Here is a 13,382-nt window from a genome sequence, read left to right on the forward strand (position 1 = left end):
GAATAGTGGAATCACTGACGCATCTTTGGGGAGATAGTATGCAACGTCTAACGTCCGTCACCGCGAACCGAGATCCACCGTCTAGCGAGACAAAGGAAGATACAGGCAGCTCCTACAGAGTACTCCTTGCCTAGCTCCCAGCCTAAGACCCGGGTATGGGTGGAAAAGTCTTAGAGCACACACGGACTCTACATATCTTAACTAGGTCTCTTCTTCTACTCCGTACAAATATCACCATCTCGCTTCGCGATGACGGACGTTACTATGGATATGGAAGTGTGATTTCTTGTTACAGTAAGCTAACAATGATCATATCGTCTACGAAGCTAATACCACTACAGGCTTGGACATATCTCTAGGATCTACCATTGCCTCTACTTCATAGCAAAATCGCCTCACCTGCCTATAGTCCATGTACATTGGAAGTCCTGTTTACCAACGGCACCACTAAAGCGATATATTTCAAACGGTACGTAGATGCAACGTCCGTCATTACCACTGAAGAAGCTAACATGGCCAATTTAGTATATCACGATCTACTGCAGCTTCCCGGAGTAGTAATCGGCAAGCAGCAGCAGCGGAAATGCAACTATCCGTGCCTCACGCGGACCTTTTTCGCAGCCTCAACGGTTGGGTCAGCCGCATGACTTCAATCCTACGTACGCGCCGGCCGACATCGCTGCTTTTGCGGCCACAGCATAGCAAGTTCGATGTGCTGTCACTGCCGTGTACGGTGAGCACTCGTATCTTGCCAGCTTGACATATGCTTGCCTTGCAGTAGGACGGACACGGGGTAACGCTTCGCTCACGACGAGAGACCGACTTCCGATTCTGTCTGCTCCCGAGACATGCCGCCATGGATTACAATGGACAACAATCTCCGCCTAGTGATTGCCTTCTTCCAGACGCTTCAGTTTTGTTTTTTTTTTTCTGCCACCGTTGCACGGGGAAAATAACAACACCGCCATTATGACGTGCAGAGCATACCATTGCTGCATTGTCCATCACACAAGCCCATACCCATCACCCCATTTACGGGCGCCCGAGTTCCGCTTTTGGAAACGATTGGAGAAAACCCGTGCACGCGACAGCGACAATGGGATACCGTGTGGCTGGTTGTGAGAGCAAGCGCTTCCTCCACATGACCGCTCTTTCGAAATTGCGACACCACGCATGCGCAAATCGCCTCATCCATGGATACTTGCAGAATAAGCCAGGGACGAGCAATACGACCAAGACTCCGAGCTTCCTTCCAGGCTCGGCAGACGTTGTGGGGCTCTACAAGGGCAATTGTATTGACGTTTTCGCGTCGTCGAGTTTTTTCTTTTCTTTTCCCAAGTCTTTGGCGAACCCGAGTCACAGCAGGTCCAAGGGCACGTTCAATCCATGGCCGCTGTAACTATAACATCGGTACGTCTCTCTGAGGCTGAGCATCCTGCGTTAGGGGGACGAGGTGCCCCACTGCTGCTACAGGCCAGCATCGAATCACGGCCGCCACAGCCCGCATGGCTCGAAAACAAGATACATTAAACCTCCGGAATATGACGCAGGCGCGCAGCTCAGCTCCCCCAGACGACGCTCGGCAGCGACTCGGTTCAACCTCGACCGCGTTCCACCTGCATGGCGACGCCGATTGCGGCCTCGGAAGGATAAATTGCGATTTAATATAATGATCCGCGGGCCCCGGCTTGCCGTGGCCGGGGGGAAAGGGCACGCATCGACCGAACCTTGCGCATATCCGCCAGACGACACGCTCCAAAGACAGAATAACGGCCGAATCTTGCATATGTCCTAGCAGGCTCCGATGCATGCCTGGTGCCGATCAGTGCACAGTCGGGACCGGCTGGAGGCGGGCTGTTGCTACTGCTGCGACTGCGGCGTCGACAGATCTGGATACAAGCAGCAGCATGGGTCGTTCGGGCACCGGGCTGCGAGCCGCCGCGTGGATGGAGGAAGCACATGCCTGCCTTGGTGCGTGCGACGCGTCGCCGGTCCCTCCACCTTCTTTTTCGCTGCTGCTGTTGCTGCGCGCGTGCTGCAGGCTCTCGACAGCGCTGCGGATGGCGATGCCGTCGCGGCACACGGTCGTGGGCGCCTAGCTCGTTAGCCTCTGGAACGAATGACGCTCGAGACCGTCGACGAGACGAGGTGGATGAAGCGGCGGCGAGAGTGAGTAGCCTCCACAACTGACATACGAACAATATGCTCTAGAGAAGCTTAAAAACGAGGTCTACCGGACGACACCGCCCGTCGATGATTGGACACGCCGTACCGTACCGGCGCTCTTTTTTTAGAGAGGTCGATTTAGACTGCCAGCTTAGTGCGCCGCGCATCGCAGGAGACTGGCCCATCTTGGCAAAAAAGATAAGGCCCCCGAGGAGGGGGTCCAATTCAACGCAGACGAGGGCGCCTCAGCTCGCCACCGGCACCCGCCAGCTCTACATCCGCTTCGACGACGAAGCCTCCCAAGCTTCCTCCCCTGCAAAGGCGACGAGACCGGCCGCGCCAACTTGGACCTCCTCCTCTGGCCCGCCCAGAATTGGTTCGTCTTGCACTTTCGCTCGTATTGCCGCTGCGCCATGCATACATACGCGCGCCCGCTGATAGCTACTAAGAGGTCAAGGAAAGGCGTCGCTGGTACTTCCGATGCAGCTAAAACCATGGCGTTGCTTGATGCTGGGGTAATGTGGAGAAGGGCTAATCTTACTCTAGGCAGCTTGACAGGCTGGGGGCCTCGCCTGGAGGGGGGAAGGAGTTGATGACAGCGGACGGCAGCAGTGAGTCGAGATGGATGGATGGATGGATGGAAGAGACAGTTGCATCGATGCAACCCGGAGAGATGAGTTTGGGACTAGACAGGCCTCGGCGGCGAAGCGAGATGAGCAAAAAACCTTCTCGTCTACTGTAGAGTACACCCTTGGCCAGCTCGTCGATCCAAGAAACATCTGACAACGCAACGTCCCTCCGCATTTTGTCATTTGTGCCTGAGCATTCTGATTGCTGACTGACTGACGTCGCCTTGGATCTGAGTACGAAGAATATACCACACCCGTCTGATCTAATGGGCGCCGGCCCCCCGAAACAATCGTCGGTTCCACCACAACCACGCTAAATCCCATGATCCAAGAATACCCCATATCAGCTTACACATATCAGAGGCGACTGTGTGGGGTTGTAGCAGCCTGGGGCGCGCAGCAACCATGACAAGATTTGAGATAGTTGCCGTCAGCCCCCCCCCCTCTCTCCCTTCTGCGCGCTGACGTTCCCCACGGCGTCGCCGGGCTTCCTCGAAGCAGCTGATATCGCTGGGCCCGCCAGCAACGGCACAAGAGGAAATGAGCAGAATAACGCCCTCTAACAACAACAACAACAACAACAACAACAACAACAACAACAACAACAGCAGCAACACCTTCCTCACAGCCCCCCTCTCCTCGCTCAGCCTTGTCATTGCTGCAACCATTCCAAAAGGCCTGTCCCCGTAACCTTCGCCGCTTACTGAGCACTCTGTCAACAGAGGGTATCCTTGGTTTCTCTCTTGCCCCAGGGCACCGGGCGCACGGCGAGGCACAAAGGCATGTGACTGTCGTGGCTCGACAATCTCTCGCTGTTGTGTCCTCGAGCGCGCGGATCCGTTTACCCGAGATCCTGGTAGGGTAGGGAGGGTCGTGGACACGACTGAAGAAAGGGCAGGGGCTGCTACACGTGCTTGTGGATGCCGAGCTGCGAGGTCGCCTCTGGTCGGGTCCAGGGACAACAGGGCGTGCATTATCATGATGGTCCTATTGCGTATACGAATACGCCACCGCTTCGTCGACTTCTACTCTTTGACTAACTGTGCGATGTGTGCCTCGGCCAAGGTTGACTTAGCTTGCCATGCCCTTTGACCCCCCAGCCACTCCTGTTGTTGGCTGCCCGTCGTACTCTAGCCCGAGACGTCTCGACCACGCCTTCGAAACGTGCTCTGTGTGGTCGACATCATCACGAAAACCCGAGTCCCCATGCATGGGCGTCGACCCCGCGCGGAGGCTTGATTGGTGATTGGCACCAGCTTTTTGGCAATCTTCAGCAGCGCGGCCCGTCGGTGCTACCAGGCACCCAATGTGGGCATCATCACTCTGCGTCGACAACCATGACGCACAGATCTGGCTACCACCATCGCACAGCCGCGCCCCGTGTGTCCGACGCGGGCGTCTCTCCACGGCCCAAAAAAGACCTTCTCCAGCGCTCCAGCGTGCCCTTCTCGGCTTCTTCGTGTATTGCGCGCGCGGTTGTACCCGTGTGTGTGACCTCTCCCATCTTGACGCGGCCATGCAACCGTCTCAGGGACCGGCATGGACCCTGGCGATCCGCCTCGTCGAGACCTTTTTCCCCTCACAGGCAGAACCCAGTGCCCACATCAGACAGTCGAGCACGACAGCCATTCCGTTTCAATGGTTTTTGTGCGCAGCTGACCACGTTGCAGCCTTCTAGCCGTCGCACTGCATCCTTCTCGATCTCGTGGTGCAGCGGCTAGCACATTCCCTATCGCGCCCTAGGTGTGCCTCCCTACCGCTCGGGCGGTTAACTTTACCTCTGACAGCGAGTCTGACGTTGCACCGTATCAGTGCCATCGCTAGCCCTGCCCGATTGGAAATCAGCTCTTTGGTTTCGGGCTCTTTTGTTTCGAAGCGCATCGCTCTCGGCGCGTCTTCAGCGCGAGCTTCGTCCCAACTCCTGTGCCACGGCGCATGGGGTTTGATGAGCCGGACGACGATAATGGCACGCGTGTCGCTTTACGAGACCTGTACTACGCATCGCGATTCGCATCGTGAGTCTGCATGCCCGGCAATCGCGGATATGTCTGTTGCCTTTTTGACGCGGCGGAGGCTGCAGGGTCCCACGTATCGAATGGGTGTCGATTCGGCGTGTGCGGTACTACAGGTTAGTATGATAATTTTTTACCAGTATCCCTACCGTGTAACTCAGTGTGTTTTTTTTCTTTTGCCGCTGGAGGCTGCTGCCCTTCTCCACACTTGTCCTTGCCAGGTTTGTTCCATTGGGTTAGACGGTGCACGTCTGCTATACTGAGAATGGAGACCAATTGCCATTTGCTGATATAGCGCGTCGTTTATTAGTGTTACAGGAACACTAGTCCCACGTGGAATGATCGAAAGCAGCAACTCTGGTGGACACAGTACGCCAGCTATTGCATGCAATACCACCAGCTGCGGAGATAAAGTTGAATCGAGATTCCGCTAGCGCTAATACACAACAGCGGTTATTTTTCTTTTTCTCCTGAGACAAACACCAGGAACGAGAGCGGCGGGCTTGCTCGGAAGCGGAGAGTCATGTGGCTCAGGACGATGGCATGTTCTGTGGCTTGGCTGGTCATCCACGGCGCAGAAAAAATAAAAAATAAAACAAAAAGAGGCATTTCTGCCGTTGGCAAAGCTGCTGGAGCTGCTTGACGCTGAGCAACCCGACGCAACGCGGCAACAAACCTCGATCTGCTACACCATGGTGGACGCTCTTTGCTTGCAGCGGAAACCAGGCTTCCCGCTCGCTTGGATGCACGCCCCAGCAGAAGCTTTTGACATCGCACGACTGCAGGATCGAGCTGCCGTGGCAGAATCCAGAAGGGAGACGGCATGGCCGTGGGGTTGTGCTGTGCCCAAGTGGCCCGTCGCAGGAGGCAGTAGTCAGTAGTCAGCGGCGAGCCAACCATTTGTGCGAAGCGCTGTCCCACCCACCCCAAGACCAACAGCGACGATGATGAAACTCGGCCGAGAAGACGACGACGATGATGGGGCGTGGTCATGTTGGAGGGTTGAACAAGAGACGCGGTGTTGATTCCAAAAGCGCTGGGGAGAGGAAAAAAAAAGCGGGTGGTGGAAGGGCAAACCCAGCAAGGCGGAGGTGGTGCTTAGTGCCACAGCGTTCTGACTTTATCTCACGGAACACCCTAAGCCTCGGTTGCCGCGCCCCGTCAGGCTGGCTGGGCAGCTGAGCTCCTCCATCACCATCACCCCTGCCCCTGCCGCACATATGCCATGCACTCATCCAACTGTTTGCCTGGCGGAAAGGCATCGAGAGGGGGGCGGAGCCTTCCCCGCCGCCGCTCACTGGCGCTCGTGGTGGCGCGCTGAAACACGAACGAGCACGCGCTGACGGCTGATGGCAGGGCCTCTCTTTTCTCTTCCATCTCTACCACCACGAGTAGATAGCTTGGAGCCTATCTATTCTTTGCCAGTCACGGTGGCAATGGTGATGATGGTGGTGGTGATGTTGGAAAGCTTGCTAACTTTAGCAGCAGCACGGTCGCGCCCTCCCGTCTCACCTTCTGGACCCTCGCGCGCGCGCGCCCTGCCCTCGCTCCCTGCACCCGCATATGTACATGCCCTGCCCGCCATGCCCGCCTTGGCTGCCCAGTCAAGTCAGCCCTCACCACCACCACCACCAATCAACTAACCACCAATCAACGAACCAACCAACCAATCCAACCAATCCAACCAATCCAACACAACTTACCCACCTCATCATCATCAGCATCACCACCACCACCACCAACTCCCAAGCATGAAGCAAACGAGGCGCCCGCCGCCGCCGAAACCATGCACGCGGTATATTCCTGCCCATTATCTACCGCGATAATAGCAGCAGCAGCAGCGCGCGGCAATATTGCACAACTAGCGCCATATATAACCCTGCTAGGCGAAAGGTACATACGCACTTGTCTAGGGATGGATGGATGGATGGATGGTATCGAAGTGCCCAGCCTTGAGCAAGCAGCAAGCAGCAAGCCAGCACGCCAGCAGGCATGGAAGCAAGCACGCACGCAAGCACGCAAGCAAGCCAGCTCCGCCGGCTCCTACCGAGCCCGCGGCTGGCTGGTCTCGTGGCTGCTGCTGCTGCTGCTGCTGATGCTGATGCTACCGCAATGCCAGCCAGCCCGATTGCTTGCCTGTCTTGGCCACCTACCTACCTACCTACCTACCTACTGACCTCATAGCCACCGCCTACGCGCCAGCGTCCCCACTCCCCGCAGCCCGTGGATCATCCCCTACCTACCCAGCTATTCTCGTTCGTTCTCACAACTTGCCGCTGAGCGCTGAGCGCAGAGCCCTGTGGCCTAGCAAGCAGGAAAGCAGGAAAGTAGCCAAGCAGGAAGCAAGCAAGCAAGCACGCGCAAAAGCATGCCCGGCTGCCTGCCTCCCTGCTCGTATGGCTGGCTGGCTGGCCGTCTGCCCGCCCGTCTGCCTGCCCTGCCCTGCCCTGCCCTGCCCTGCCCGGCCGGCTACCTGCGCACGCAGCACGTACGTACATACATATACATACATACATACATACATACGCACATACACACGCCCTGCTCTGCCCAGGCCAGGCCTAGCGAGCGCGTGTGAGCTCGCGTGCGCTGACAGGCAGGCAAGCAGGCATGGATGGACGGGCTTCCCCCCAGCTCTTGTTCTAGTTCTAGTTCTAGTTCTCGTTCCTGTCCGTCCCGTTCTCTCGGCCATTTTTTTGCGCTGCTGACAGACAGACGGACAGACGGACGGACGGATGGGTGGATGGGTGGATGATCTGCTGCTGCTGCTGCTGCTGCCGTCTCGCCGTTGGCGTTTCGTGCTTGCTTTTTCGCCGCTCGCAGGGGATATTAGGTACCTACCTACTGTAGGCTGGCTGGGGTGAGAGGATGGGTGGGTGTGAGTGTGGGTGGGTACTCCATGTGCGGGCGGAAAGTTTTGTGAGTGGACGACGTTGTGGCCTGGCCTGGCCTGGCACTAGCCGGCGGAGTGCGCGAGAGCGAGAGGGCGAGAGCGGGGCCCCGCCTGGCCCACTTGGCTTGGCTTGCTACCTAGGTAGCGACCTGCGCGCCCGCTTTCTACTTCCTCTGTGCTGGGCCTCTCGACGTGCTTGCGTCTCATCAAGCACAAGGACAAGGACGGCCGCCTCCTGCGCCTGCGCTGGCGTTAGTGCTAGAATCGCTGCTGAGGGCGTGCGGCCTGCCGGTGGAGGGTGCGAGCGCGAAGGGTACGAGGGGTACGCGCGCCGTGTGTACCTAGGTACCTACTAGTGCACCGCCGCGTCCAGCTACAGCACAAGCCACAGCTCTCTGCTCTAGAGTAGAGCTCTAGAAGGTCCAGGTCCAGGTCTAGGTACCGTACCCACCTGTCTAGGTACTTACGTGCCTACCTAAGTACCGACCGCAGCAGCCAACTGCCGCGCGCCCTAGGTACCCAGGACCGCCCCCGTAGGTACCGGTACCTACGCGCTCGCTTCCTTGCTTCTCTTTCCTGACTTCCCTACATGGTTAGGTAGGTAGGTAGGTACACAGGTCTTCCCCACAACCCACCTACCGCTTCCGCGTCCCCACTTCCCCACAAGTTGCAACGACGCGATGCGCTGCGCTGCGCTGCGCTGCGATGTAAGGTGATGCCATGTGAAGCCTACCTTACACCGTAACTCTGCCTGCGTGCCCGCTTACTTAGCTTCTTGCTTTCTTGCTTGCGCTGCTGTCGAGAGAGCGAAAGCGAAAGAGATGCAGGTATGCTCGCCGCGAGGTACTCCCATCCATCACGAGGCGAAGTGTCGTATGCCATCCGTGATGCGCGCGCGCGTTCCGCTCGTTGGCCTCTGCGCGCGCGTCCTTCCGTTCCGCGTCCTTCCCGCGCGCACGGCCCCGTGCAAGCGAGCGGCGGTGCGTGCGCCGCCCTCGCCGACCTGCCGAGGTACATACGAGTACGAAGGCTGAATGTCCCTAGTGCCTGCTTGCTATGGTGCTATGGTGCTAAGACAGTAGGTAGCAACCGCTGCTGCCCGTCGTGATGTCTTGGACAGAGAACGAGGCGTAGGAGGGTGTGCGTGTGCTGTACCTACCTACCTTACCTACCCACCTTACCTACCCACCTTACCCACGCACCTTACCTACCCACCTTACCCACGCACCCAGCCACGCGCGCGCGTGGACGTGGACTGGGTACGTACATATGTGCTGGATACATACACATGGGCGCTTACGCTTACGCCTAGGCTTGCGCTTGCGCGCGAGCAAGCCAGAGCGCTGGTACAGTCTAGGTACGTACGTGGTAATCTTATTTCTGAGGCGGATGGGGATGATGAGGGTTCTTAGTGCTCGTGTGGCGAGGGAGGGGGGTGCTATGTATGCTTGTGTGTATGTATGTATGTACGTATGGATGTATGCTTGTATGTACGTATGTGTGTATGTATGTATGTATGTATGCATGCACGCAAGCATGCACCTCCGTATGCACCTATGTATGCACGCACGCGTGCGCCGCCGCCGCCGTCTTAACCTCCTGAACCTACCGCCCGTGGGCGGGCGGCCGCGCGCTAGCTATGACTTACGACTGCGACTACTACGACTGCGACTACTACGACTGCGACTACGACTGCGACTACGACGCACACACAGACAGACAGAGACAGGCCTGTCTTGTCTCGTCTTGCCTCGCCGCGCACCGCCCTCCCTACCCACACCCACACGCAGCATGCGCCGTCCCCGGCCACAGCCACAGCCACACCCCGGCCCCCGCCCCCGCCCCTAGCAACCCACCCACCTACAGAAGGACGCAAGCCCACGCGCCCGCCCGACCCGCCATCCCAGACACGCACACGCCTACACACCTAGACACGGCGCGCACAGCGGCACAGCGGCGCAGCGCGCTCTCGCTTCCCGCGAAGCACGCCTGCATCCGCACGCATCGTCGCGTGCGTGCGTGCGTGCGTGCGTGCGTGCGTGCGTGCGTGCGTGTGCGTGTATGCGTGTGCGTGTGCGTGTAGGCTTTTTGCGCGCGCGGCTACCTAGGTACGTCGGCGACGCAGTGGCGGCAGCGAAAGCGCGGCGCAGAGCCGCAGAGGTCAGGTAGCGTAGCGTAGCGTAGTGTAGCGAGCCGGGCCCGCGTGCGGGCAGCGGAGAACAAGTACCAACCAGCAGCCAACAACCAGCAACCACAGCGGCAGCAACAGCAGCAGCAGCGAAAAGCACCCAACGCAGCTAGCTAGCTACCAGCGCGCGCGTCGCCGTTCCACCGGGCCGCGTGGCGCATACATAGTGGAGCGCGAGGGCGCCGGATGCGGGGCGGCGAAGCCCGATCGGGCGGGAGGGGCAGGCTGGAATGGGTCACTGGCTACGTAAGAGACGACGCGCTGGGGAAGTAAAACAAAACAAAACAAAACAAAACAAAACAAAACAAAGCAAAGCAAAGCAAAGCAAAGCAAAGCAAGGCAAGGCAAAGCAAAGCAAAGCAAAGCAAAGCAAAGCAAAGCAAAGCAAAGCAAAGCAAAGCAGGTTCCAGCGGCTGTGACAGCGTGCGCGCGCCCCGGTTATGGTCGTAAGCGTGGTTGTGGTGGCAGCTACCCTAGCTGTGGAAATGGCGGTGGGCCGTCGTGGTATGCATGCGCGCGCGAGCGAGGCGCGAAGCGGCAGAAGAGTAAGTATGGGTACATAAGGTTAGCAGGGGGGTTAAGTCAGAGACGATGCAGGGAGGGGGAGAGAGAGAGAGAGGAAAAAGAGAAAAAAGATATGGACCTCTGAGAGAGAGAGAGAGAGAAAGTGAGAGAGAAACAGAGAGAGAAGGAAAAAAGGGAAAAAGGGTAATGGGTACGAGTGAGTGAGTGGACCTGCGCTCGTGCTTGTCGTCGCTCGCTCGCTCGCTTGCTTGCTTCACAGAGGCCTTAATGGGCGTTGCTACCGCAGCCGCGAGCAGCGTGTGGCCAGTGGCGCGCAGCCACCAATACTGGCGCACAGCGGGCTTGCAGGATCGACGAGGTACAGAGGGTCGAGGGCGTGTTCAAGAGGCGCCAGATGGGCGTAGGGCAGAAGGGTCGCGATGAGATGAGATTGGGGACGGGACGGGAAGCGGGACATATCATGGGCGTCATGGTCTCTCTTTGAGAAGTGTTGGCTGGGGCTTGGGCTGGCTGATATCTGACGAACAACAGAGCGTCGAGCCGGTGGGGAACCGATGCGCTGGGGGGAGCTCAGAAGATGTTTGGGAAGGGAAAAGCTGCGAGGCCTGCGACGATGCGCTGGCGCCGCCCGCGGGCCAAGTTCGGGAAAAGAGCTTTGCCGCATCGGAAACGGCGCGGGCTGTTTTCTGTCTTGTTTTTTCACATGTGTCCACACTACTAACTCGAGGCCGATCTGGGAGGGGCCCGCCAGCCAAAGATACGCGAGAAACCTTGTCCCAAACCGGACCACGGCCCATCCAAGGCGCTGCGTGTCAGATTCAGCGGTGCGGCCTTCCGCGCGCAACCTCGTGTTCGCGCTGTGTTTGAGTGGAGCGAGTACCATGGGACGGAGCTATGTAGCGGGATGTGTTAAGAGGGAGTGAGGTAGAGGAGGCCGAGTGATGATGTGAGTGGTGGTGGGTTTACCTACCTAACTAGTAGTGCAGACGGGCGGGAGTCTCCGTCGGTAAAGGTAGTGTGGTGGTGGTGGTGGTGATGGTGGTGGGTGGTGGTGGTGGTGGTGGTGGGAGAGAATAGGTAGAGAAACGAGAGCTCTAGAGAGTCAGTCATGACTAAGTGGGGCCTTGGTAATGACGACACTCCAATGCAAACGGAGCTTCCGAGCGCAACTTCTAAAAAAGAAGAAGCTTAGGGAGATGGAGCGGGAAGGCTTAGCTTAGGCCGGGGCGGGAAGGGCCCAAGCGGACGATCTGCGACGGGGAAGGTGGCAACCGTGAAGAAGCGGGCAATACTTTCCCACGTCAGCGCGTCAGCCCTGCTCTGCCGTGAGACGCAGCGGCAGCAGCGACCGGGGGCGATGCATGCATGCTGATCGCGCCTGCCTCGTTATCGCGCCTGCCCTCCACGGCTCGACCTCGACCTCGACCTGCGCGTGTATCCTTCTTGCTTTCGTGCACACGCCCCTCCCGCCCAAATATCATCAGCCTCAGCCCCCCGTACGCTTGTTTTTTTACCCCCCGCCGCCGCTCTCCCCGTCTGTCGCTCGCTTTTCCTCGACTTCCTCCCCCCCCCTTCCCATCGCCATGGTCTTCTGCACCTACTGCGGCCAGTCCTTTACACGGGACGAGCATCTGGAACGGCACATTCTGACCCGTATGCTCCCCCATGCTCCCCAGACCTGCCTGCTTACCTTACTGACTGCCTTTTGTCTCTGCCTGCAGACACCAATGTCAAGCCCTTCAAGTGCTTTACCTGCCACATGTCTTTTGCTCGTCGGTGAGTTTTCCTTTTCCGTCATGGTCGCCCCGTCGGGAGAGGCAGAGGCGCTGATCCCAAGGCGCTGCCCTAGCGATCTCCTCCAGCGCCACTACACGGTCCATGGCCGAGACAACAACAACCAAGAGGGCCTGCCTCCTAGCAATGGCATAATCCCAAAGTCGGCCGGTCGCACTCCCATCGCCTGCAGCAACTGTGCAAAGACAAAGACCAAATGCGACAAGAAATTCCCCTGCAGCCGTTGTGCCGGCAGGAACCTTCGCTGCACTCTGCGGCCCACACGCCGCGCTTCGAAGCAAATGAACCGCCAAAACTCCATCGATGGCTCGACTCCTGTGGGCATCATTAGCGGAGCAACCTCAGAGCACAGTGGAGAGAATACATCCAACGGCTCTTCCAGCAACTCGCCTCCTGCCCAGCCGGTGCAGCCAGTGCAGGACCAGAAGCCGCCGCAACAACCACCCCAACAACAGCAGCAGCCCCAGCCTCAACCTACCTCACAGCACACGAGCCCAATCCAAGAAAAGGCCCTTGTGGATGCTGCTCCCATTACCTTCTTTGAAAATGCCTCACCGCCAAACGGAGCACCGCCAGTCGTTTCCAACGTCCTCTCGCCAATACCTACCCCCATGTCACACGAGTTTGTACAACACACGCCCATGTCAGGGTACGAGCAGTTTGCTGGCACAAACAGTCACGGCTCGGAGCAGGACGCTAGCCCGCATCTGCTCATGGACTGGCAGCAAATCCCGCTTGCCCCCGCATTCGAAATGACGCGGCCCGACTTCATGATGGCCCCGGATATGAGCATGGATTTCTCTGCCATGACTGCCGGAGCACATCCTGATGCCATGCTTTCCATGTTGCCCGACTTTACGCAGGCTCTTCCTCCGGTGCAGACGCCCATCACGACACCGCAGATGGATCGGGCGCTCTCGGACCTCGAGCTGGGTAGCTCGGCTGCAATGCTGTATCCCACCCGACACGCCTCTATTAGCAGTGCTGTCGGCTCTTCGGGCGTGCCTGACCTTGGCGCCATCATTGCAGCACAGGACGGCTGGAGTGCATTTCGCTGCACGCCGCTGATCCCAGCCTCTTCGTGTCCACGCACTGCCAAGCTGAACCTAGAGCGTCTCGAGCAGAGCCTGAAGAACCACGAGGCGTGGAGCAACTGGCGCCCCAGCTGGAATGAA

The 13,382-nt window shown here is 58.4% G+C and overlaps 6 protein-coding genes across 6 annotated transcripts; 3 read left to right on the forward strand and 3 right to left on the reverse strand.

Moving 5' to 3' along the window:
• Nucleotides 1-1,808: 1,808 nt before the first annotated feature.
• On the forward strand, nucleotides 1,809-2,604 carry K452DRAFT_306316 (uncharacterized protein; the record flags this gene model as incomplete). The annotated part of the gene is made up of 3 exons (XM_033542974.1): nucleotides 1,809-1,971; nucleotides 2,042-2,169; nucleotides 2,212-2,604. 3 exons carry the CDS (start codon nucleotides 1,809-1,811, stop codon nucleotides 2,602-2,604), a joined length of 684 nt encoding a protein of 227 aa, XP_033400200.1.
• A 256-nt stretch (nucleotides 2,605-2,860) lies between these two features.
• K452DRAFT_142710 (uncharacterized protein) lies at nucleotides 2,861-3,954 on the reverse strand. Its single transcript, XM_033535428.1, has one exon. It carries the CDS (start codon nucleotides 3,773-3,775, stop codon nucleotides 3,059-3,061), a length of 717 nt encoding a protein of 238 aa, XP_033400201.1. The 5' UTR covers nucleotides 3,776-3,954; the 3' UTR covers nucleotides 2,861-3,058.
• A 674-nt stretch (nucleotides 3,955-4,628) lies between these two features.
• On the forward strand, nucleotides 4,629-5,165 carry K452DRAFT_142677 (uncharacterized protein). The gene has a single exon (XM_033535427.1). It carries the CDS (start codon nucleotides 4,741-4,743, stop codon nucleotides 5,068-5,070), a length of 330 nt encoding a protein of 109 aa, XP_033400202.1. The 5' UTR covers nucleotides 4,629-4,740; the 3' UTR covers nucleotides 5,071-5,165.
• Nucleotides 5,166-6,218: 1,053 nt separating this feature from the next.
• On the reverse strand, nucleotides 6,219-6,801 carry K452DRAFT_356671 (uncharacterized protein; the record flags this gene model as incomplete). Its single annotated transcript, XM_033546069.1, has 3 exons — nucleotides 6,219-6,358; nucleotides 6,511-6,689; nucleotides 6,713-6,801. The coding sequence occupies 3 exons, from the start codon at nucleotides 6,799-6,801 to the stop codon at nucleotides 6,219-6,221; spliced, it is 408 nt and encodes a 135-aa protein (XP_033400203.1).
• Nucleotides 6,802-8,873: 2,072 nt separating this feature from the next.
• On the forward strand, nucleotides 8,874-9,833 carry K452DRAFT_142782 (uncharacterized protein). Its single transcript, XM_033535429.1, has one exon. It carries the CDS (start codon nucleotides 8,970-8,972, stop codon nucleotides 9,546-9,548), a length of 579 nt encoding a protein of 192 aa, XP_033400204.1. The 5' UTR covers nucleotides 8,874-8,969; the 3' UTR covers nucleotides 9,549-9,833.
• Nucleotides 9,834-10,498: 665 nt separating this feature from the next.
• On the reverse strand, nucleotides 10,499-11,574 carry K452DRAFT_142846 (uncharacterized protein). The gene is made up of 2 exons (XM_033535431.1): nucleotides 11,384-11,574; nucleotides 10,499-11,305 (listed from the first exon to the last, which is right to left on the reverse strand). The coding sequence occupies exon 2, from the start codon at nucleotides 11,294-11,296 to the stop codon at nucleotides 10,691-10,693; it is 606 nt and encodes a 201-aa protein (XP_033400205.1). The 5' UTR covers nucleotides 11,297-11,305; nucleotides 11,384-11,574; the 3' UTR covers nucleotides 10,499-10,690.
• Nucleotides 11,575-13,382: the final 1,808 nt, after the last annotated feature.

This window comes from Aplosporella prunicola, assembly GCF_010093885.1.
Source record: "Aplosporella prunicola CBS 121167 unplaced genomic scaffold K452scaffold_6, whole genome shotgun sequence".
NCBI lineage: Eukaryota > Fungi > Ascomycota > Dothideomycetes > Botryosphaeriales > Aplosporellaceae > Aplosporella > Aplosporella prunicola.